The 26,565-nt window shown below is 38.0% G+C and overlaps 1 protein-coding gene across 1 annotated transcript in view; it reads right to left on the reverse strand.

Moving 5' to 3' along the window:
• The window catches only part of cdh13 (cadherin 13, H-cadherin (heart)), a 137,231-nt gene extending 111,525 nt beyond the window's left edge, over positions 1-25,706 (reverse strand). Inside the window, exon 1 of the mRNA XM_077710933.1 lies at positions 25,385-25,706. Within this exon, the coding sequence (XP_077567059.1) occupies positions 25,385-25,429 (45 nt within the window). The 5' untranslated portion in view covers positions 25,430-25,706. The remainder of the gene's footprint in view (positions 1-25,384) is intronic.
• Positions 25,707-26,565: the final 859 nt, after the last annotated feature.

The raw sequence follows: 26,565 nt of genomic DNA on the forward strand, positions 1-26,565 counted from the left end.
GAGGATACTCCATCTTCCTTGGTACTGATTTTTGATGAATTAAAAGAAATTTGATCAGTTACGTGAATTAAAAATCAAACATATTTTTATCAAAGATCCCTCCACAGGATTACTGCAGGGCCCATCCCTTTGAAAAACCTCCTGAAGGAGTTAACACTCTGATCATGGTCCTTCACCTGGGGAGCCTCTCAGCACATCAGGATGACTGAATTGAATATAACCCTGGCCAAATGAATCATTAAATTTGAATGGGCATCAATTCAAAATGGGAAAATGCAATAGCTTTTTTCAAATTACAATGCATTTTTTAACCAACAGCGAAAGTTAGAGCTGTTGGAAAAGTTAACATTGATGCAGTCCTACAGCTAACCTTGTACACAGAGGTGCTGATTGGGAAATATATTTATGTAGGTATATATATTTATGGCCTGGAAGTAGGGCTAATGTCATATTTAGTATGGAGAAATAGTTGTTGGTTGTATAAATGCAAACATATGGTTCAGAGAGGTTGTATATTTTCCACAGTTTTCAAGTATAGTGACCACTAAAAACGTATTTATTCAATTAAATGTAAGGTATTCTAACCCGCACACCCAAATCCCGAAAATAAAATCCAAAAGAAAATTTTGGTGGCTTTTTGGGGGGGTGGTACGCTCTAACCGAATACTGCAGAAAATGACCCATTACAGATTTGCATGCACAAGGCTAGTGTCTGATTTTGATCTCTGTTTGAACTACTCAACGTTCAGATGGAGCAGTACTGGGCACTGCAGTTTTATAACTCCACAAACAGCACACTTACTTCCTAGACAGCATCATTTCATCTCAGGTAATCAGTGGAATAAATGGCATTAAGACTTCTAGCTGTGAACAGCATGACAGCATAAAAAAGAGACCAAAAAAGTAAGCTAATTTACATTATGCTGGACTACAAAACATCAATGTGATGTAACTAATCTAACAGAACGATTTTTCATTATTGCGCAAATAAATACATGGTTATTTAGCATTTAAGATCAGAGATGTGTAAAAGGGGAATTAAAGCAAATTGAGAACAATGCAATAGAAATAAAAGGAACAATAAAATTCTACAGCAGGGGTCATAAACTACGGTCCTTGAGGGCCCTTCTGCAGCCTGTTTTCCATGTCTCCCTGCACAAGAAAAACTCAATCAAATGCTTAACTCATCAGCAAGAAAACCCTGATGACGATCCTGATTATTTGACTCAGAAGATTACCATAGGTCCCAAACGGATTCAATATGGGACCAAGTTGGTGCAAGTTTTCCTAAAAACCAGCAAAAATGACACATTTTCACCAACCTGTTTTCTTACAACTACACACAGTTGGTTGCAGTCAATCGATGCTTGTTTCAGCAAAAACCTCATTGGTCAAACTATCCATGCTGTTTTAGTTGGAATGAAATGTTGCACACACATGCCCCTTTGTGGAATTGGTTTGACACCTGTGCTCTAAACTCAAGAATCTGTAGATCACTGATGTCAAACCAATTCCATTAAAGGCCAAGTTTCCTTCCAACCAATGAAGAGGACACCTTTTACCAATCTGATATCCTACTGGTATAATCCGTTGACTGCAGTCAGGTGCCGCATTTTCAGCAGAAAATGTCATTGGTTAAACTGTCTGCACTGAGTTGGTTAGAGAGAAATCCAGGACCCTCTTGGCCCCAGATTCCAGGTTCGACAAACCTCCTGTAGACTTTTAAAACTATCAAGGGGTTCCACCTTAAATGTCAACATGTTTTTGGCATCTATTCAATGCCCTTTCCACATGTGGTATAGTATGTGGCTTCTCCAATAAAATAAATAAATAAAATAACGTCACAAAATGTTGCAGGCTACTTGCAATCAAATTGTCGCTCTTTGAAGCCCCCAATTAAAAGCTTGTGTTTCTAATGCTTGCTGTGAGTTGAAGTGATTTCACTACGATCCATTTCAGGGGGAAAAATGAATAAAGTTTAAGGTATTAATTTATCACGATATAAGGAAATTGAGATGTTGTGCCTCATCTTATACTTGATAAGTATATAATTTTCAACCCTTCAAAATATACACTTGGAGTGCACTACACAACACATGGTTGTATCTTGTATCAAGTGCTAATGGTTCAATGTTGGAAAAGGTCAGTGTAAATGTGCATTTTGTAAGTCTGCACATCTGGGACTAAAAAAAATGGATAAGTACTTAAAAAGATAAATGCAAATGTATTTAATACCACAAGAATGACTGTGATCTGTTTTCAGAAGCGGCCAAGTCAAGTTGATATCATAAATTTGGCCTTCATTTAAATATGTCAGCATACAAACACACATAATAAAGATCTTTTCGGCACATTCATTATATCCTGATGAAGGGAAAATAAAGGTGCCACAGACAAAAGGAATGAACTGAAGTCAAAGATAAGGAGAAAGGAGACTTCCTTTCCTAGTCATTTACTTTTGTATAAACTATTTTTCTAATGTGCTAAAATGTTTGAAATGTTTCTGAAAAGTCACTTCTTGTCATTAGACCTAATATACTGAATGATTATGTAAATGATTTATAAATCCATTACTCCAGTGCTGATGGTGCCATTGTCACCTATATCATTCTTGAAAATGTCGTTAAGGAGTCTTTTTTCTTCTTCTTTTTTTTTGCCCAGAATCCTGCAGTGTGATTTTTTTGTGTCAATCTTTGTTAGCTAATTTATTGGAGGACATTAAGCGTTTGATGCATTATATTGCAAAAAAAATGAAGGCAGTTTAATGACACTGCGAAGAAGAGCAAACTTTTCATCAATAATTCTGCATAATCTGCATCAATTATTCATGTCGTACATGTCCAAGGTCTGTTGGGAACTGAAAGTAGTAGCTAATCTCATACTTGAAAGAGAATATTCAGAGTTGAAGTGTTTAAAATATCTACACGTTTTACCAGATGGTACTTCTGTGTGTCTTTGGATGCAGAATGTTAAAAAGAGAATTGTCTTTCCACATTATTTGGAAATGAGTTTAATAAAGTGTGTTCTTTGCAACAGTAGCTGTCCTCTCGACTGTAGCAGGTAAATTCTGAATATAACTTGAAAGAAAGAAACTAGATTCTGCTTCGAATACTTCCTAATTTAGGGAGCATTGGAGCATTTAATTTAAACAGAACATGACTGTTCAAATATATCAACTGGCAGCTCTATATTTAAACTGTATATTTTGATGAAAACATGAGAAGACTTTAAATAAAGCCCCCAAATAGCATGAAAGAACACAGATCGATTTTTCAGGAATTAAACAATTTTTTAATCCTGTTTTGCATAATGTAATAAATGTATGTATATTTAGGTACGTTTTGGGCAATTTTTGCACGTTGGTCAGCAAGAAACAACATCTCATTCTCCATTATATTGTAGAATGCCCATTAAACTAAATCCTAATTCTTATCTGTCAGTTTTTAGGTTTACAATAGCCCAAAAAGATGGTTATGAAGAATTTATCTATCATAGTTTGTGTTTGTTTAATGCACTGATTCCCAGAATATTCCAAAAAAGTGGGTGAAGGATTTCATCCCAACTAAATAATGAAATATTTTCATCAACCTGGCAACTAACAAGTGTAATCAATTGATTGCAGTCGGGTTCTAAACCTCGTTGGTTAAACTGTCGCTGCTGGATCATTTGGAACAAAAATCAGGACCCCCTGCGGCCATTAAGGACCGGTTTGGAGAACCCGCCTTTTATTTATTTTTGCATGACGTCTACTATTTCCCCCACTTTTCCGACATACGTGACAATATTAAAGACTAGGCAAGACTTGGACGGACATTTTAAATGTGTAATTGTATTTTAATGCATAGAAAAATGTGCGTCAAAAGAAAAGTAAAAATGGAGAGAATTGAAAAGGACGGCATTATGACATTTCAAAGAAAATCACTTGAGTGGGTGAAGTAATCAAAGGCGCAACTTCAAAAGTGTTCATGCATTAACGCATGATGTGTAAAAGTCAGTTTTATTTTGCAGGCACTGACTCACCTAAAGTAGTGCCATGTTTTTCAATGTTCAAAAGTACTACTATTTGACATGAACCTCTATTGAGGTGGATTGACATCCAATCTTTTTGGACTGGGAGTTAATGAGCTAAGACATAAAGAGCATAATCATTTACATTCAACACATCAGATTGGTGTCATTCTAATTGAGATAGTACATAAATATAATGTTGGGTTTTAACTATTTCATATCTCCTTGCCCTTTCAGAGGAGACTGGCGCTTTTGCAGCTGCTTCAATTCAATTAATAGCATCCTCATAGCGCAATTAACGGGAATTATTCACAGGGAGTGTTTTATCATCAAGACGTTGAAGCATTTGGATAAAATGCCAATTTAGAACTGTTGAATAAGGTGTTTTTTTATCATTAGCATGTTAGAGCATTTATATTAAATGGCAATGCGCAACTGTTAAATGTGGTGTCATTTTTTTTCACCTTTTGTCACTTTTCCCTTCTCTTTACTTAATGTTTCACTATCAGTCTTTTTCTGCCACGTTCTTTCCTATCACTGACAAAGAAGTCGAACAAAGGCATCAGAATGAAAAGCCTCCTGCCCCGCTATCTAGATAAACTACTCAATTGAATTTAACGCTCGGACGCCTTTTTTTTTTTTTTTTTTTTTTACCTCAATCATGCGGACAAAACCATTTCTTCTCATTTCTTGACATCCCATTCTCCTATCTGTGAAGTCAAACATCTAATCCACCCTATTTTCGAAGCAAACTCACGTGTTAATTAGCCGGATAATCTGATGCAATTAATGCAATAATGTGCCGCTTACTATTTAATAGAATTGCTTTGTGCTTTCACAAGAGATGAGATGTCCAACAGTTACATAGTAGTCTTGTTGTGTACAACTACCAGTGCCAGTAGTGGTATATGTGTTCCCTCTTCTCATCTTATCTCTCATCTCCTTTTCTAACCTGCTTTATCCTCATTAGGGTTTATCCCAGCTGACTTCGGGCCACAGACGGGGAAGAGCCTGAATCGGTGGCCAGGCCTCCCTCTTTTGGTGTACAAAAGAGAATTTAATGTTCAAATGGCCTTCAATTTTTATTTTTTTTTACACGACAATGAGTGGGTTTTAGTCTCGCATTTGGTCTGACTCCATACGCGTGTTGTGTCAAGGACTCTTGATTGCTTTTGCTCAACAGTTGCATGCCATACGTTCTAAACAGCTCACTGCCTGAGTCGTCCACTCGGTGATAAAAAATCAAAACATCCGACTTTAACCCAGCATAGAAAAAGTGAATTCTATAGTAGTACATTTCTCAGAGTTAGTTGCTTCCTTGGATTGTCTTTTTTGAGTTGATGCATCAGTTAACCCACTTAGACTGGAACAACAACAGCAAAGAAAGAGTACTGCCTGTCTTCAAATGACTTTAAAATGACCTTGGATCATGTGCATTATTGATTGACTCAATCAAAGCTGTTTTGTGACTCAATCAAAGCTGTTTTGTGAGAATGCATGAAATTCTTGTGTTGCCCCTTGACGATGGACGTGAAGCAACAAAAAAAACTTTCATATCCGTAATCAAGGCCTAGAAAAACAACCCCGCAGTTTCTTTTTATACTTAATTTTGCAGAAACCATTTTAATGTCCCTTTTTAAACAAGCTTTCAAAAGTATGCCAAAGTAATCTTGAGCTCCAAGTCAATTACGACAGTTTTCTAATGATATGTCTAAGCGCTGAAAAACAGCATTATCTAATTATTTGACCTCTGTTTCTCTCTTATCTTATTATCCTATTAAAGTCATTCTACTGTGTAATTGTGTGTAGGCTGAAAGAAGTCTTCATGGAAAAACTTTGTTTTTTGATTAGCCTGAAAGGTGGGGGAAAGAATACATCTACAAATCAATGCCATTAAAAGTTGCACTCTAATAAAATATGATGCAACTACTCTGCTCAAGTACTGTAGATCATTGCTGTCAAAATTACCCTCTGCCTTATCAACCATTAAATTACAAAAAGCTAAAACACCTCTTGAGTGCCTGTTTTTTTTTTATCTAAGATCAATACAACAGTAAATTCTGTTAAAGCAATATCTTTCAAGTTTAAAAATGTGAGTTTCCAATGAATCTGTAATGAAAGAAAATTGCTATTCAACATTGAAAGTCGAGAAACTCGCATACAGAGCATAGAGAATCCTCATTCATGTTTACCTTATAGGATTTCAACACAAGGGATTTCGAAGGACGCATCTTTGAAATGGAGTGAACAAACATAAATCTTCCTTAACCGAAAATTTCAGTGTACCAGAATGTGCAATTTGAATTTTTATTTGTCCCTGATGACCCAGATTTTTTTTTTAAAAAGTGTATTAAACATTATTCCACTGTATTATGTCATAACATGATTGTCTTATGGAAGATTTTCTTGCATCATTTTCATATCTGGCCTTCGATTTTACTTTAAAATCTCCTTTTTAATGAGATTCCCAATGTTTACATCCTTCCAGGAATTTCATACTTTTGGTAACACATTGAATGAATAGTCCACCTGTCGCAATTTTAAAGTCATTCATTAAGTCATCTTGCGTTCTGCTTATCCTCTCCAGGGTCAAAAGATTATTGGAGCTGAACCCAACTAACTCTGGGCAGCAGGCAGGGTACATCCTAAATTGGTTACAAGCCAGTCACAGGGCATAAGGACCAAGGACAACCGTTCACACACATACTTAGTTGTCAATCAGGCTACCATCCACATTTTTTTATATGCAGGAGGAAACCAGAGCCAAAGCTCATCTGATATATTCATATTTGATTGAATAAAACATGTAAAGTGTGTCTTTTGCACACATCAAGAAAATGAAATTTGGTGTCTTTTCACTTATCAAACAAGATTCACACGATTGAGGTGTTTTTCCTCCTTTCTTGACAGGTTTAAATAAAAATCATTATTCCCTAGAAGGTTTGAAACATTTGGACCAGAATACACTATAAATATTGAAAATGCAGAAAGCTATTCCAAACAAAGTTAAACTATACCAACCTCTCATGGTACAGCATTGAATATTGTCCTATATACTCATTTCTCTGTTGTATTATTCATAGCAAAACAGCATCTTAGGTCACTATGCATGCAGGAAACCTAAAAACTAAGCATGGCATTGTTATGATACACCTGCAAGAGTCCCCATGAGAGACCCCTGGGACCACGTATGCTGCTGGTATGTTGCTTTACAGATCTGAGGAGAAACGAAAACAGCAGTGCATTGACGATTGAGGTGTGTGGCAAGATTGGATGTTCCAAGCTCCAATGAACCATGCTAACAATTATAAGTTCAATTAACATGTCCACTGTTCCCTCTGACAACTCAACACCTCATAAGATAACTCAGGATAAGACAAATGAATGCAAGAATTGGCAGCCTATGTATAAGTGTCACCATGAATAGTTATCTGTCTCCTAGTGCCCCGCAATTAACTGGCCACCAATTCAGGGTGTCCCGTGCCTGGTACCCATGGTTGGCAGGGATAGGCTACAGCACCCTCCACGACCCTTCTGGGGATAAGTGGTTCACAAAATGAATGTACACTGTTGCTTTGAGACATTGACGTAATCACAAAAAACACAACATCAAATAATTGAAAAAAAAAATAACAGCATAAATCCAAATGAAAAACAACATGAAAAACAATCTAGTGTTTGGAAATAGTGGGCGAGATTTGACGACTTAGCCTTATTCCCCCAAGTTATTTTGAACACATTTGTTCCTGAACATAACTCGCACACAAACAAATTAAGGATTTTTTTTCCTCCCTCCCTGGTGACGATCATTCCTATTCTCCATCATGTCATCTGCAGAGTAATTCTATGCATACCTGACTTTTGTGCAGACAGCATGGTTTCAATTGCTAAGTGAAAATATGGGGAAAGGCTTTACGTCTTACCAACAAGGTCAGTCGAGAAGCCTGAGAATGTCTGGTTATCTACAATACAAAAAAACAACGTGCTGTTACACTGAACCACCCTACTATTTCTGACCTGTACAAATTGTGCTTCTTTCATCTCTTCACTTGTTCACTTCAAATCCATGGAGTGGTCCAGCCCCGTGACTCCGACGCTTTAGTTAATCAAATAGTGTCAGGCCTATAATAAGTCCTTGACGGGGATTTTGTCAAGAGTGGCACTCTTTATCAAAGGTTTACTCTTCCTGTGTTTCCTGCACGATGATTGATCCCTCCACGGTCTGGCCTGCCCTTCATGCTGACTGATAGAGCAATGCATACACACACACACACACACACCCACACACACACCGACATTCCTATGTGTATTACTGTGAAAAAGAGAGATACTTGTTATGTACAGGCCATCTTATACTGTCATGCTGTGGACTTAGAGACCATGCATGTAAGGACAGAGTCAGGTTTTCACCTTTTCATCAACTAATACTACTTTAGAAAAAGAAAGTGATGACAATAGTAGGCTGGCCTTGTCGCACAATTCAGTATATCTACTACTGTAAGAGAAACATCACTCTGGCTTTGTGTAGAAAAATGTGGTGTCGATACAAATAAATAAACAAGGCTAAATTAAGTCCAAATTGACACTTCAGGGGAAATCAATAAGACATTATTGAATGGGTCAAGGAAAAGAGTGTTGTGATATTCATTCATTTTCACACCACTTATCCTAGTCAGGATCGCAGGGTGCTTGAGCCTATCCCGCCTGACTTAAGGCGAAAGGTGGACTACATCCTAAAGTTGTTTACTGTCAGTCACACCGCACCGAGTGGGTTTTGAGTGTTGTTAAAATGCCCGCAAAACATTGCAATAATATGTATATAAAAAACTACTAATATTTAGAATAAAGCTTCAAAAGAATGAAAAAAAAAGCCCAGCAAATCAGGTCTTATTGGCTGTAGACGTGTTCACTAACTGTGTTTAAAGCGTGCCCACTCAAGTGCATCTCTCTCATCAGCAGGGCTTTGCAAGAGCAAAACAGCCGGCTTGCAAGCAGCGACCCCGGGAAGAAAAACAACTGGTCACGGTGCTTTGTGCAGCAGTTGCTCTATCTAAAGTAAAGGTGGTTGGCTACAATTCGCTTGATATGTGGAAATGTAGTGTATAAATGGAAAGGCTGGTAGGTTTTGGTCAACTGTACACATGGCTGACCTGTCGAGTCCTATAAAGATAATGCAGAAATGTCTTTTTTGCAAAAATGTATTTTTTCCCCAATTCCTCGCTGTGGAGATAAATAACTATTCATCAAGTGTCATAGCTAAAGGAAGAAAATATTTATGAAGAATAATTTTTCAACCAGTTAACTAACATTGGATAATTAACCACAGCAGGCAGCATTGTTGATCTCTCACAGTGTTTGGGAATAAGTGATGAAGATATATCTATCAAAAGATGAGTGGCAGCGGGGAGCCCTCATCACTGCTGCCCCTTTTTTCATTTTTCTGAACGGCATTGTGTTTCGGATCCTCTGTTTGTCCACCTTTTGCAGAAGCCATAAGTGCTCTATTTGAGTATTGTCAGCTATCTGCGCATACTTCAGAGTCCCTGCCATTGTACAGTGATGTCAAAGTGGGCTTGAAAAATAGGGTGAGAAAGAGAAATAGACAGAAACCATTACATACTGGTGCCTTTTGAGGTGTATCTGTCTTTTGAACAAAATAGACAAGGAATGCCTTTATTTACACTGGTCTTTGAATACAGTAAATGTTCTGTAGAGATTTTCATGCAAACTATATATATATATATATATATATATATATATATATATATATATATATATATATATATATATATATATATATATATATATATATATATATATATATATATATATATATATATATATATATATATATATATATATATATATATATATATATATATATATATATATATATATATATATATATATATATATATATATATATATATATATATATATATATATATATATATATATATATATATATATATATATATATATATATATATATATATATATATATATATATATATATATATATATATATATATATATATATATATATATATATGTAAACACTGTTTCCTCAAAGTTCACTCTGTCATGAGTGCAAAGGGCTTCTAATGTAGTCCAAAATGGATTTCAATTGTGTGGCAATTTATTTATTTACGGAGATGGACGCTGAATCGTTTGAAGTAGGAAAGCGATGAGCGATAATGCATTCCGAGCTCTAACAGTTGAAATGCTTTTATGCAGCCAGTGAGTTAACTTTGATGCCCATGAGACCTCAGGTGATTAAGGAGATCGGTTATGCATAGGAGCCTTCCTTCTCTGTGCCGGGAACTGATGATTGTTCAAGTCACTATAAGCAGGCACGTTGTCATGGTGAAGCAGCCGCCAGTTGTTCAGACTCGGTCTCCTCTCCTTCTGCACTAATGAAGCAAACACGTCAGTATCGCATTGGAAATGTACTAGTTCATCCAGAGCTAAGAATTGTGTCTATATCTCAGTATTTATAGACATGACTGGAAGGACACTCATTGACTCATATTGGATATGGATTATGAAACAACATTTACAATTAAAGGTGTACAAAAGGGATTTGGGGGAGCTTTTATTTTGTTTTCTATTCTAGGGCATTTTTAACAGTGGAAACAGACCTAAATGATCTTGTGTAACCATCTCCTGGGGTCCCGGGTTCAAATCCAGGGTCTGTCCGGAGTTTGCATGTTCTCCCTAGGCCTGCATGGGTTTCCGCCGGGTACTCCGATTTCCTCCCACATTCCAAAAATATGTATTGTAGGCTGATTGGACACTCTAAATTGCACCCTATGGGTCAGGTGGGATAGGCTGCAGCACCCCCTGACCCTAATGAGGATAAAGCACTTCCGAAAATGAGATTAGAGATGAACAATTTGTATTTTTTTTTTCATTTCACAACCTGCCAAAGGTTGAACCTGTACCCAAAAAAATGAAAAATGATATTTGCCCTCCTATATTTGACTCCTCACTTCCACGCATCAAAATTAATTTCCTTTCTGCTTTATTGCATTTAAATTGAGCTACGAGTCAAGCAGCCCCATTTCAGAATCACTGTTAAGACTTGAGTCTTGATCTCATCTACTGCCCTGCTAGAGGAAGCTCGTACCTAGGAAATGAAAACCCATCTGGTGCATGCCCGCGCACTCCCACAATTACACATATGGACAGGCACGTACACACTCAAGCACAGGGTAATATACAAATATAAAAAAAGACTATTTGAGATTTAAGAGACATGCTGCCAAGTCATTGATCCCTAATAATATATAGAACCAAGCCATACATGAAAAATATATATTTACCCTTTTGGAGTAGTAAGAAAATCCAAAGATATTCTGAATGATCTGTTTCGCTAAACTTTACAAAACTACTTGAGTAATGTGTCATTGTAGAGGTTAAACCATTAGTTACACATTGGGTGTTTGCCCCCGTTGTATCTAACAGAAGCCGTTAGCATTGCCAATAGAGGTCAATCAAAGTCCAAAGAAAGCGCTCAGTTGGGAGATTGAAGACACTCCAAAAATAAATATTTTGCCCTCCTGCTGTTTTCCGCTGATAACGGCAAACACAGAACTGTAGGCCAAATCTCCAGACGGTAAATTTACATAGTGCATGTATGCATGTGTGAGTGCATATTGAGAAGCTGTCCCTATCCTGCCAACACCTGTCTGCCTGAGTGAAGCGGTGGACACGTTTGCTATTGATGTGAAGGCAAGGAGGGAAGCTTCAAGAGCCCGTGACATGTAGGTTTGGCCCATTGTCATTAGGCAAATGCCAGCAGAGCACATGCAAAACCGCAGCAGGAACATTTCTACTTGCAGGAATGTTTACTTGACCCTGCATCTGTAAGCCATGCCGTGGAATGTAATTTATGCTGTACGGCACAAGACCGAGCTTTAGTCTGGCTGAGTTTGTTGAGAATTTACAATTAAAAATTGCATTTCCATACATGTTTCTGCTTGTACATAGGTACCTGTGATTAAACTGCCGAATATGCTGCAAAACAAAGGGGAAAATATTTAAAGGGCCTTCATTAGCTGCCATTGAATACGTACGACATCCAACCTGCCTGGCCGTCAATGGCACTGAAGGATGAACATTTACAGCTGGTACGATGTATATCTATCGTTGTCAATGGAAGGCAATGAGTCTAAATATTATTCCTTTTAAATAAATAAATAAATATCAACTTTAGAGTTATATTAGGCAGTTTATTTATAATAGTTCCTTTCTGACACAAGAAAATTGTCACTCAGTGGAGATGTATTAGTTCAACATTGACAATAGCATTGATTAAGTTTCACAGGGGAAAACAATGAATACCATCTTTACGTTTGTGAAAATGAGCAGTTTTTGGTAACAAATCTCAAAATAGAAAGTATGCCTTAAAAGTTTTGTAAAAACAGTTCATTCAACACGCATGATTTCAGCAAATTTCAAAAGACTTCTTATTTCTTAGCTTATTGAAAACACCACAAGATTTTATGTCAAATATACTATAAATTATATTTGTGTTAGCACTTTTTTTCCAATATAAAGTGAATCAAGAAACTACAACTAAACGTGTATGCCTTGTCTTTTGTTTTCTTATTGGAAACGACTTCATGCTGTTAAAAACAATCCCTTTTGAATCAATTGTTATTAGTACAATCTCCAATATCAATAGAAACCTGGAAACACAATCAGAAATTCCCACATGGCAGTTCACATGCACTTTTAAGGCTTTACATAGCAGCTGAGCGTGCTCAGGCGTCCGCTGTGGCCTATTGACCAAGAGTGGAATGGACATTTTTCCTCATGCAAACTAAACTTCCCTCGGAGAGCAGGTCGTCGCTCCCATAAACAGCACAAATTGAATTAGGACATTGTAGCAGCTGGAAAGTGTGAAATTGAATTCAAGTGTATCGCGGGTGAGACGTGGGATTTTAACGCCTTGAGAATGGAGCAATTGGAGTCGAACAAGGGGGCGATTAGAAACAAGAGGAATGGTGGTAGCCACATTTAAGCGTGTTGATGTGAACTCCCATTTTTTTATCGCAGAGACAATGAAGTCGGTCAGCTGCTAAGTGTGTTAGTAAATGGAACAATCTTGCACCCATTCATCCAATGTGTGATCAGGAATGTATCCCGTATCACCTCACTCAATGCCATCAATCCATCATAGCACTCCTTTTTGCTGAATGAAATATTAACTGCAATTTTAGAGACTATGACTCCCTTTCATATCGTTTGTGTACATCTCAAAACACCTTTGTTTCCACATCTCATTTAGACATTTCCCTTTGACCCCTGCCGTCAGCTAGCGCACCGACCCTCTCACGCTTCCGTTATTTCCAGCCTCGGTGCCAAGTGTTTGCTTTATCAGTCACATTTTCTCATCCATTCTTTGCCTCCAGCAACAGACTGCTCCATCAGTCACTACTCAACACCCACATTCAAACCCTCTCGCCCCTGTCGTGATGGTTAATTCCATCAGTCACACGCCTCTCACACACCCGCACCAAGCCCAGCCACTTCCATCAGAGCATTAATCTATTTAAGGGAGAGCAGCAGCACACTTTCTGTGACTGCAAGCTGAGTCCAGAAAGGAGGGAGAGGGGAGTTTTGTCAAAACTGAAATGAATGTCACGGTAGTAAACAAGAGTAATAATCTTTATGCTGTTGTAAAAAACAGTCTTTAATTGTGAATTACATCCGTCACTGCATGTGATCATCTGCTGTGGGCAAAGTAAACTCCAGTGCCACAGTCAGTATTGACTTTACACAAAGGAAAGAAACTAGATTTGGAGAGCACAAAGGTGCCTAAAAAACTGAAAAAAGTAAGAAATTCAGACTTGAAGCCACTTGCTTGACTCTGTAATTTTATTAATGTAATGAATGGTTTGGATTTTATTTGAGTTTGAATTTGTCATTGGCTACATTCACATTGCAGGCCATATTGCCCAATTCAGATTGTTTTGCGTAATTTATTAAAAATTGTGTGTAGTTTTTCATTTTGCATACTGTAAGGCACCACCTGATGGCGCATCTGGGTTTGATTCCCATTCGGTAGACCTTTGAGTGGTTGTCTATCTCTCTGAGTGCCCTTCGACTCACTGGCGACCAGTCTAGGGTGTAGTCTGCCATTTGCCCAAAGACAGTTGAGTTAGGCTCCAATGGAAGATGAATGAATGATACTGTAAAGCTTTTACACCATTGGTGACATCAACTACAAAGAACAGCTCAACTCAAAGTAATTAAGATCTACTCTCGTCATATCATGTGTTTGACTGGGATCCATTCTGGTGTATAGTCTGCCTTTTGGCAAATGTCATCTTAGATGAGCGCCCGTGAAGGCAGAAGCAGACAGCGGCTTTTGCTCTCTAACTGCATTTTTCAATTTGTGTAGGAATTGTGGAATTCAGTTGTTAAAAAGCTGACTTCATAACCACATTTGAACTCACTGGTCAATATAGCACTCTTTTGAAGAAGAGGTAATTTACTCTGTTGGACATAGAGTATAGAGCTGACAAAACAAATCTACCAATAACAATAAAAATGTCAAAATCATTTCTAGGTCTGCACAAACATTTTTTTTCCTCTAAAAGGTTAATGTAAAATTGGATACCTTTAAATTGAAAATACATCCGTATCTGTGTTCACCAATAATATACATAGCAAAAAGTACTTTAATCTAGAGCGACCCTGGCTTTAAAAGAGATATATCATTGTCTGGATCACTTCAAGTAGATTTGAATGTGGTTATCTTCTGGACAATGTCTGTTGTTGTTCTCTTTTTGAAAAATAAGAAAGAAAATAAAAGAAATGTGTTTTGCAAATGAATGATAACAGAAGAGCAACTAATAACATTTCAACGCTGATGATGAAAGGAAGGACAGTTGATGTGTTTGAACAGAGAAAGCCACCAGGGACATAATGGAAAACTTTCTGTCGAGGAGGACTGTTTGTCAAGCATTTGATTGGATGCATGTAACAAGACAAGTTGTGCACTCCTTTTGTTTTGATTCTCTTTGATGATATCACTTGCTTCTTTGTCAACTTTCTCTTGTTCCTGAATTCGAACAATGGATCCTCCAGTCTTCCATTTTGATTCCTTATGTAGATTCAGCTTTGTAGAAGTTCTAATTTCCAACCCCCAAGTGATATCATGTCTTTTTTCTAATGAATATGAGAAATAAATTAAATATTCATCTAGACATTTACTATTCACTTTCCAACAGATCTCATTCTTACACGCCTTTTCATTGGTCGGATGTGCCGGCGGCATGAGTGTCATTTCAGTCTCGATTCCCTCGCTCAAAGTCAGATTCTGCCAATCAAGCTTTGTATCTGTCTTAACTGTCAAATCTTATTTCATGTTGTATGTGTGTGTGTGTTTTTTTATCTCCAATCATCCAATCTTACGAGATCCTAGGTTGTTATCTATCAGTGTTCTCACACCTGTGACATCCCTGCATTTTTCCCTCATTACTGGGGGTTTTGTCACAAAAATAAAGAAGAAAATACATCCCTGAGGCCATTAGCATTCTGTTCAAATAAATTAAACTGATGAGTGCAAGATTTCATTAGCTACCTACATCATTATGTATTTTACTTTCATAAACGGAGATGGACAATAAATCATTTGTATCACATGCGCTTGATGCCTGCTGCTGACAAAAAAATATTGTGGAAAACTAGAAATCTTGAGCACTGTTGAGGTGCCCTTGAAACGGTGTATGCTCAAGAGACAAATGGAGAGGGACAGCTCTGGGATTGGTATGGGGTACAGCCCCATACTACTAGACAAACTGGAGTTTGTCTGCCGAACTTAGTAAGTTACATTTTAGCCACAAAAGAATCATTCATTAATATCATTCCTTCATATTCTGAATCACTTCATCCTCACAAGCTGTCCCAGCTATCTACAAGGACTAGACGGATATACCCTGAATTGGTGGACAGCCAATCATAGTGCACAAGGAGACAGACAACTATTTATGCTCACACTCGTACCTAGGGGCAATTTAGAGTGTTCAACCAGCCTACTCTGCATGTTTTGGGGATTTGGAAGGAAACCAGAGTACCCAGAGAAAACCAACGCAAGCCCGGTGAGAACATGTAAACTGCACACAGCGAGGACCGGCCTGGGATCAAACCGTCGACCAATGCAAAGCATATTAGAACATAAATGTACTGCATTTATCATGTTTTCATATCTACTTTGACTTATTTCTAAATCAGCATTCAAGCAATCACGTTGACATACCGGTATGTGCTATCAATCCCGTAATGCTACATCAACAAACAATACGCCAACTGTGAATTTTTAGTACAGTAACGTTTCACCCTAGTATAAGCAAAAAAGTATGTCAGACCACCACCTGGCGTGCAGCTATGATTATGCCCTTAAGCAACGAAGGAATTGGTTGTCAAGTATTGTTGGTGAATGGAACCCAGTGTATACCAAGCTCAAAAGTGCAAGCGCATTTGACAAGGCAATATCCAGTTTAAAGTGAAATATCAATCTGTTGCCAAGTGCCGCCTGTGCTAGACGATACGAAGACGATTGATTTGATGAACGACAGTTGCGGGTAAAATAGGGTGAAGGAATTGATGGGAATCAAATACAGGCCTTGGCGAATGAGACAATTTATCATTCTACTCAACAGCCTGCGAACACTCACACCAAATGAATATTCATGGGTAGCAGTGGAAGGGGTCGTTCACTCTTGTCCTCCCAACAGTGAAAAAGGCGAGGTAAATCTCTACGTGAGGAATGACTCTGTCAGGAGCCATTTTAAAAGCACAACTCGACGAACCCGTCCACACGTTAATCTTTTCACGGAACTCCATATTCCGTAATTCTTCTCTCTTCTTCACCAACTTGCTTGCTCTTTTATAGCTTGCCTTTTCTTACCACGGTCTCATTACTCCTACTTGTCTGGCTCTCTATAGTCTTCTGTTTTTATCTGTCGCCTTCCCTCCTTATATGTAAACTAATAGACTGAACCAAGAAAACTGAATGTAATGAATCTTTATTTTGTGTGGTTTTACCCTTAGGAAGGTTTTACACTTTATACAGTAGGAGTACTACAACAAACTGGTTGGTCTACTGTTAGTCTACTTGATCAATTAAACGTCAATAGGTCACACTAGTTGGTCATTTAGTTATTGTGGGTAATGTCAAAGACAATCATTTGTGTTTGACAAATATTACTGGCGGTGTGCTTTCTCTATTAGTGTGCAAAGAAAACATTGAAATCTACAAACTGTGCATAATATTAAGTTTGGGCACCGAAAACTTGACATGGAAAATCTGTCCTACTAAATCGTTATTATTTTTGAACAGAAAAATTAACTGAGGCAAAAGGCTAAGGGTTGGGGTTGTTAGTTTAGGGGTTAAAGTTGTTGTTGTTGTTGTTGTTTGGATTAACCTGGAAAATATTCATGCCTTTCAAAAGAAGAATAGAGTAATTGCTTCCCGACTTCGACCTCACGAAAATCCCGTAGTAGGTGTCAAATGTTGCAACATTCATTATGGAGGTTGTCAGGCTTATTGGGTGAACGCTGCTTTTTACAAACCCTAAAAGTGTCTTCCATGTTAGTTTCAGTTTGCACAAATTCAAGAAGAATGTTTTAATGTGGTGCCCAAAATATAACAGGAATGTATGATGTATTTTTTTTTTATCAAACAAGAAACATAAATTGAAAAATGGTCCTTCCAATGTGTGTTAAAAGTAGTAGTTAACCATAAACATTATTTCCAGTGTTTCCATAGTAATGGGTCCAAAAATAACCCAGATGCCAATTCCACACACCTCTTTGGGATGCTGGTCACAAAGGTATGTTTCTGCACAATGGACTGAATTGAATTAGAAGGGGGAAACAAAGGCCTTTTAAAAAATACTATGGATTATGCCGCAAGTGAAAGCTCATTTGACTCAATATTTTGAACCATATAAGCAAGCAACTAATTTATAGTTATTCATTTTCTGTACTTCTTACCCTCACAGGAGTCAAAGTAGATGCTGAAATGGTGACCATTCAATTACAGGGCACAAGAAGATGAAAAATCCTGCTCACACTAATACCTATGAGCAATTTATAGTGTTAAACCAGGCTACAAGGATGTTTATTGGGATATGGGAAGAAACCACGCAAGCCCCGGGAGAACAAGTAAACTCCAAAAAGTCTGGACTGACCTGGGATCGAACCCTCGACCCTAGAACGGTGCGGCCAACGTACTAAGCACTCAAACGACAGGCAGTCAGTTTATAGTTAGTTTTATCAATTTTCTTTTCTTTGTCTGTCTGCGACTTGATCTTCCCCAGTTGGATACTCATTTGAACTTGCTGTCACATCCCAGAAAATAGCTGAAATGAGGCAGAAGAAGCACGTTTGCTTTTCTCTTAGAAAGCACGGCTGGGTCCAGTCATGTGTAAAATCTGCACAAAGGTGGCTGTTGTATGACGGCAAGTAATCAGCTGTGGTATACATAGAAGTGATAGACAAGCAATGAAGACAAGGTCGGTTTAACTAAATGTCAGAAAATTGCCTAAAGCTTCTATTAAATTTCTGTGGGCTTCTGTACAAAACAGGTTAACATCATTATGAAAAACTTTTAACTGCAATGTATTTAATTTATGAACTTTGCAAGGGAAAGAGGCATAATAACAAACACTGACATTTTGCAAATAGAACAACATTGAGGTCATGTTATAACCATTGAGGCATTGCAAAGGAGTTGTTTACAATAATGTGATTTGTGTAGGATTGAGAAGGATTTGTTTTGACATATATATGTTTAACCTTTCCAAAAGTTGTGTGATCTCTACAGACAACAACACCAAATTGAGGTTGTTGTGTCTGTCAATTTGGGCAGCAATCTTGCAACTGAAATGAGGAAAGTAACAATGCATGCCAAGAATACTTAAGAAAGGGAGTAGAGAAGTGGAATTGTATTTGTTCGACAGGTAAGCTCAAGCATTAACAAGTTGTCTTTCAAGACTGGTATGACATTTAACTAATTTTAAACAAAATCACACTAGATTTACACATCTCTTGAGGACTTCACTTGACATTTGAAAGCATAATTGATTTTTTTAATCACTATTTAGGACATAATTTTAACCATTTGTTCATACTATCAGTCATGCTTTTTTCTTTCATTCTACATTAAAAAAAATCCAAAACTGATGAAATAAAAACACAATAACCTCTAAAAAGTTCTAGTGTTACTACCTAATCATCACTTAAGCTTTATGTATGCCCAGAAATGCAAATAATTAAAATGTCTCAACAAAGCGTTATGCAAAGCAGAAAAGCCTTTTTTGGTTTTGGCAGCTAGAAGGGGTGCTGTAGCAATAGATGGTCTGATAACTGGCTACGTAGTGTGACTATGCATTTACATGGGGGAAAAAAGGTTTGCATTGGAGCTACCTCAGCGGAAAATTGTGTCCAGCAAAGCATGTACAGTGCAGAGGACGTGACAGGATAGAGAAGTAACCTAATGAAAATCCAAAACATTCAAATCTGTAGTCAAAAATAACCAGTAGACTGGGTTACATTACCAGGGGGCAGAAGCAAAGTCTATAGAAAAAGTTGATTTTTCATTCATCATCATGATTGCTCCCATCATTACCTTGAGGGTTATAGCTAAAGTGACTGAAATGCTTTTAGATTCCTTACTTACTTTTACATTATTAATTTAGATTCTGGAACTGGAAAAAATACCCAATTCACTGAATTGAGTGAGTCATTCTCCTTATGGCTTGTGTCTCGATTTAAAAGTTTCTAAAGTCCAGCATATATTTCTATTTACGGGTTGAAAGAAAACAAGACTTCAGGGCGGCCAGGTGAAGCAAGTGGTTATCATGTTGGCCTTGCAGCTCAGCGGTCCTGGGTTCAAATCCATCTGTGTAGAGTTTGCATGTTCTCCCCGGGCCTGAGTGGGTTTCCTCCGGGTACTCCGGTTTCCTCCTACATTCCAAAATACATGCATGGTAGGCTGATTGGACACTCTAAATTGCCCCAAGGTATGGGTGTGAGAGTGGATGGTTGTCCGCCTCCTTGTGCCCTTCTATCGGCTGGCCACCAATTCAGGGTGTCCCCCGCCTCTGGCCCGGAGTCAGTTGGGAACGCTCCAGCACCCACCCCCACAACCCCAATAAGGCTAAAGCGGTTCAGAAAAGGAATAGTGTGTGTTGTGTAATACTTATGATATATTGATGGAAATTGAACTGAAGAACTAATAACAAGCCTCTTATCATTTTATTTTATACCTCGCGCATGCTGCCATGCTAAAAATGTTTCATGAGACCCACTGGCAGTATAGAACTCACATCCGCCTGTGTATGCTCACCCTTAGTTAATTTCTCGAAGCTTAAGAGAAATTAACAAAGGGTTTCCTTACAGTTAAGGACAAAAGTATGGTTTTAAGCAACTTCAGTCATGTATACAAATATAAGTTAATACGACACAAAACAAACCAAAACTTGCATTGAATACTATAAAGATCTTTGGGCATGGTGTTGCGGTCTTGAAAATAATAACTGGCACTTTATTGCCATCTAGGCAGCATCATTGGTACAACATGTGATGAGAAAAGTTATAATAGCGTTGACAAACAAATAGGAGAAAAGCGTAACTCTAGTTGTAAACTGTTTGACTTCACAATTCTCCTGCACAAATATTGATATTTATTCTCAAATAAGGTGTTTGTGACGGGGAAGAATGACTTGCTTAGAAAGACAAAGCAAAGAAGGGGTTGAAATGGTTTTACCGGATTGATTTGCCGAGTACTCCGCGCTAAGTGCTGTTTAACAACAAAGAAGATTGTGATTGCTTCAGGGAGACACAAAGCGTGGGAGAGTATGCAAAAGTGAGGGGCGCCATTTCTAAACCATTCTCCTCACTTTTTCACCTGAAAAATGGAGGGAAAAAGTCCACTCACGCTTTCATGTCAAGATGATAATGATTTGCCTCTATATTAGCTGCAGTTTTAAAGATAAGATTTATCTTTCATCTCCCGCAAGCTTTTTACATGAGGCTCTGTTTACCTTCTTCCACAAGTCAGTTGCACTTGAGTTGAACTCTGAATAATCTGATAAATTAGTCTGTCACAACCATTTGACACTAAATGGTGGATGAATTGGAGGCAGAAGTGCAGAATCAAGATGAATTAGTTAAAGATAAATGTCATACAAAGGTCAACAGGAAGATTGAGATGGAAATGATGAAGAAAACAATGCATGGACGGTAAATATGTCATAGCTTTTATTAATCAATGATATTTAGGGTAATGCTAAGGCTGGCCATGATAATAGTTTGATTAGTGATGGAACTTGTGAAAGAGTTGCTGAAAACAGGAGACAAGTATTGTACTGGCTTATTGAAAAAGAATAAACGGCATTACTTTAGTAGTCAGCCATGAAATAAGCCAGTAAGCATTTGAAGGAGTTTTAATGGCTACCACAAAGATGGAAAGCAAATGTAGAATAAGCCTTTTTACAAGAATTGACCCACATATAACACAGTAACCAGTCATCAGAAGAGGTCTACCTGCTAAATGAAGACATTAGCATATTTCCGTACAACTTTCACATTTCAATATGGACAGAAGCCAAACTGAACAGGTGAGCACCTCATGAATATGTACGATGGAATAGAGCGGGTATTTGTCACAGGTGGCTGAAGACATCGTATGGAGTGAGAATTTGTCTCCTACAGAGTTTTCATTGAATTACATTGGTTTCTACAGTATGTCACCTTTGAGGTGTGCTTGTCTGACAACAACACAGACAAGAAGACAGCGACCTGAGATGAAAGTACGATCAACATGAGCAACAGCACTGCTATGTCCTTCGCATGTGAATTTCCAATCCTTCATATCCTCTCCTCGCCAAACAGCCATTAATCTACAAAGGGTACTCTGTTATTTTTCCGCCCTCACTTGGCAAGTTTTACCGTGGCAATGTGCAACGTCAATTGGCATAATTAGCCATTTCGGAAGAATGTGGGAAGATTCTTATGGAACACCGAGGGGATATGTTTACTTAAATTACTACTCTCACCATATCCATCCCTCCCCCGTTCTCTCACTTGTTGGCTCCCTCGAGTGATGAAGGTAGCTTGGTCAAAGTGTACAAGTTAGACGGAAATTCCTTTTTTTTTTCTTCTGACAAAAGGTCACACACGCTCCCACAACTGAGTCAAGAAAGTGTTTGACCTTAAAACATATCACAGCTCACTGATGCTCAAACACGCTCGCGAGGGAACCCGCAGGTAAAAAAAAGCCATGCTGTAGCACTGTCCACCAAAAAAAAAAAAGAAAAGAAAAACTTGTACTGGACATGCGAAAAAAAATGGCTCTGAGAGTTGAAAAATTAATTTGTACACTTATCATCTGTCATATTGACATTGTTGACATTTTAAAGCACTTAGCAAGACTACAGTAAGGGATTATGCAAATTGCAGAGTTGAAAACAACCAGCAAAGATAGTGTTGAATTAATCCGATGAGTTTATCAAGTCTGTTAGGGAACTCAATCTATTAATAAAACAGAAAGTAAATTTCCATGCTGTTCCACATTGTTTTTTTTTTTTTGTGTTCACCTATATGGTGAAAATTCACCCCTAGAAATAGTGCTTAAAGTCACTCATGTACAGTATTGCTGGTGCAGTACCCTATAAATAGTACCTCATTTTAAATTACCTGCCTCCAAGCATTATGGAAAAGCTCAAACAAATACTTTGAATACAATCACCCTAATGCACTTTATACACAATGTGTAGAAGCAAACCAATGGATCAAAGAGGCTCACACTGCCATAAAGACTGACGTTTCTCATGAGCCTTTTTAGCTCATCACACTGTTTCTGTCTCCATTATAAAAAGCCCACGAGTAAAAAAAGCACTAAGGCAGATGGCAGGTCTAAAAGGACACCGATCTTTCACACATGTGCTCCCGGGAGGAATAAGCTGCCAAAGGTTGTGGGGGAAATGATTCATTGTATCCCACCATAGGGCTTGATGCCTGAACATGGATGGGGTTCCTAGAGCTGAAACCACACAGCAAAGAAAAGGAATCTAAGTATTGACTTAACATCTCTGTTTGTCATTTGATTTACGACTGTAGTTCCTAAGTGCAAATCCATTTGAAAATGACAATGTATAGGAGATGCACGGTCGTAGGCAACACCTGTTGCTTCTGGTACAGATAAGAAAATGTCTTTTTGACATTGAAACGCTTCAAAACTACATACCACATTCAAATAACAAAATCGAGAAAAAATCTGAAATATACTTGGCAGGTTTATCTGATTGTCTATGCACCTTTGTGTGAGTTACTCAAGTAGATGTGTATATGGTATCGATCTGCTTTTTTTTTGATAACATCAGGCCCACATTGATAGAGGTAATCTACCCATAGCAATTCATCGTTTGGCCAAATCAGATTACAAATTCAGGACTTGTCACTTGAGGCATAAACTGAACATCTCCACCTAAGTCTATGAACAGGAGCGATTTATTTAAAATAAAAAAAAGATTTTTTTCTGTGTGTATTTGTACACTTCAGAACAAATGTCACTTGCTAGGTCAGCTAAGATAAACTGTTTTGAATTATTCTTTCCTCCATCACACCCCTCTGTTCCCCCACTCACTGCACATGCAGTGCTTTAAACAGCATCTTTAACAGTCCATTGAGCACAATGTCTGTAAAGTCTTGCAGTGAATAAGTGCAAGACCAGAATTTAAACTGTGATTAAAATCATAAATCCTTAAAAAATAAGAATCATTATTAGGTTAGGAAAGATAGACAAAGACGGGAGAAGGAATTTGAATAGCAATTAGGCTAGGTAGAGAGAAATATATTTATATATTTTCCACCTGCAGCTCCCAGCTGTGTTGAGCTTTTTTTTTCAAACCAGTGCTATGCGCAATGAGAGTACTCAGTTTTTCATTTGGGAAGAAAAAAAGAGAAGAAAAAAACATGGTTTTATAGCAGAGGAGATGCCAATGTGTTCATAGCAGCTTGTTGTAGAGCGGGACACCACAATAAGAGACTCTATAAATAATATTCTTTGATGAGCTTTTGACGCTACAGAGTACTGATGTGCCGTGTGAAATTAGGTGACAACAGGTTTGCATTCCGGGTGCGGTCAAATAGGAGACAATTTTGCTGCCGAGTTTATGAATTCATTGATGTCTTAATCAGATTTATTCGGGAATTATGCTGATTAATGAAGGAGATTACAGTTGTATTTTCATTCTCAAGACATTAAATTCATACAAGCTTGTGAGAAAATGTTCCAACAGCTGCCTAATACACTATTTAGATTGTGTCTGTTTATATTATTTAACTTTGTTTGACCCCTCAGGGGCGATAAGTAGGTATATATTGTGCATAAAACAGCTGAGTTTTGATTTACAACACTCTATACAATATTTTTATTCTTTTATGCTTTGGGATTGAAGTTTTTGCGACAAATTGTGTTGGAAGTTGTATTTGTCACCAATGTATAATCAAGAAAAGGACAAAGCAAGTAAAATGTACCATAGCAATGCATTTAAATGTATTTGAACAACATTTCTTTATACTCTGAATGCATCAATTTGAGCAGAAAAAGCCTTCCCTTTGAAAACAAGTCCCATCATCAACACACTTCATGGATTTTCATTATGTATGCAAAGTTATAGTCAAAGATCACTGCATTATTCATTGTCTTATGGGAAAACCTCAAAATTAAACTTCAGAAACTGATGTAAATCACTACATGTGGGATGATTTTTTTCTGCTCAGATTATTCCAAGCCTTCCAAAGAACACATGGGGGTCTGCCCCCTCCCTAACTATAATAACATCATATCAAACAGAAGAGTGGCTACATCACAGTGGGAAATTAAGTCTTTATTCAGCATCCCTTGAGACTATTTCTGTAAGGAGCGAATAAAATACCCAAGGGGATGCAACAAATAGAGCAGCCGAGCTATAACTCCCTCTTACTTTCAGCTTCTTTTGACAGCCCCAGTCGCCTCACTCACTCGGTCCTCTCTATGCTAGAAAAAAAAGAGAGGCTGAGACGGGTTGGGGGACCGGGGGAGGCGTTGAAGTTGGTGTCTGAGTGGAATATAGATGCGGCTAGGGACAAGGGCTGATGAGCAATAAGATCAACACACTCACTCCAATTATCCAGCCTCATCTACTATCTCCTATTGTAATTCAGGAGGTCGACATGACTTGAGTGAGGCAGATAAGCCGCGTTCACCTGCTCCGACGTTGACAAGACACACAAGCCGCACAATGTGCTTTGTGCGTGTTGGGAACAAACTTGGAAAAAAAGCCTGTCGTGACCCGAAGGCACGCAGTCTTACCTGGTGGAGGAGGAAAAGCAATAAAATGCATGCTCGGGTCCCCATCGTTTTCAGGTGCAGATTTTCTCACGGTGCGGAACGGACGCGAGCTCAGGGAAGAGTGGTACAGGCAGGCTGAGCTCTGCTCATAATTCCACAGTTCGAGCACCGGGGAGAGAGGGACCGGACGAGTTCCGTCGGCAGCCAACTTGGCCCCAATAACAGAGGCGCAGCGCTGGAGAGTTGAAGCAGACCACAGCCAATGGATTTATGAAAGAGGGGGCGACAGTGGAGGGGGACGAGGAAGCGGAGGAGGAGGCGGAGAGATGGAGGGAGGAGGAAAAGAAGGTACACGAGAGTGGACTCTCCTTCACAGCGTCGACGATGATGCGATCGCTAGACTTTTTTTTCCACCACAGCTCATTACACGGGTGTCATTTCCCACCAGTACAGTATACAGTAGTCTAGTACCGAGCTTCTGTTGGGTAGTGATCAGCAGGAGCGATCATTGCCATGTTGAGTTAGCTATCACAGTTTTCATAACATGTATGTATTTTTCTATCTTTTTAACTCTTGGGCATTTTCCTCAAAACAAGCTCAAAGTGACTTTGGAGTAATAGCATTCTGCTGACATTCAAGTACAGTGGAAAATTACATTTTAAGACAGTATAATTGGGGATGAAAAAAATTGGATTATTTTATTAATCCAAGAAGAAGAAGGAAGTATCTTATTATGTGCGTGTTTTTTTTGGGGAATTATTAGCAGTAAAACTGAGATTGGTTTCAACCAAAATACAATTTTGTAGGCAGAAAAGGGAGAAAACTAGCTTTTTGTAAATGGTTACTGTGTTTTCATCACGAAAGCTATAACATATTTTTGCTTAAGTCCCATTGGAAACATTAGTTTTTTCCCTTTTTTCTGTTAAACACTAACAAAGCAATGGAAATGTAGATTAAATAACCATCTTTTAAACCTGAGTTTAACATACCCGTATAAATGTGCAGGAATATAGAGGTACAATTGGATTGAACAGCGGCATTGACTCACACAGTCGAGAAAAATCACTATAATCGACTTTCCTTTTCTGAAACAGCAGTATGTTCAATTATGTACAAACATAAAGTCTTTGCCACACTTTAAAGAAAATACGTTTCTCCAGCGAACACAAGTGTTTAAAACAGCAATAAAGATGAACAGAATT

The sequence above is a fragment of the Stigmatopora nigra genome, chromosome 2 (genome assembly GCF_051989575.1).
Source record: "Stigmatopora nigra isolate UIUO_SnigA chromosome 2, RoL_Snig_1.1, whole genome shotgun sequence".
NCBI lineage: Eukaryota > Metazoa > Chordata > Actinopteri > Syngnathiformes > Syngnathidae > Stigmatopora > Stigmatopora nigra.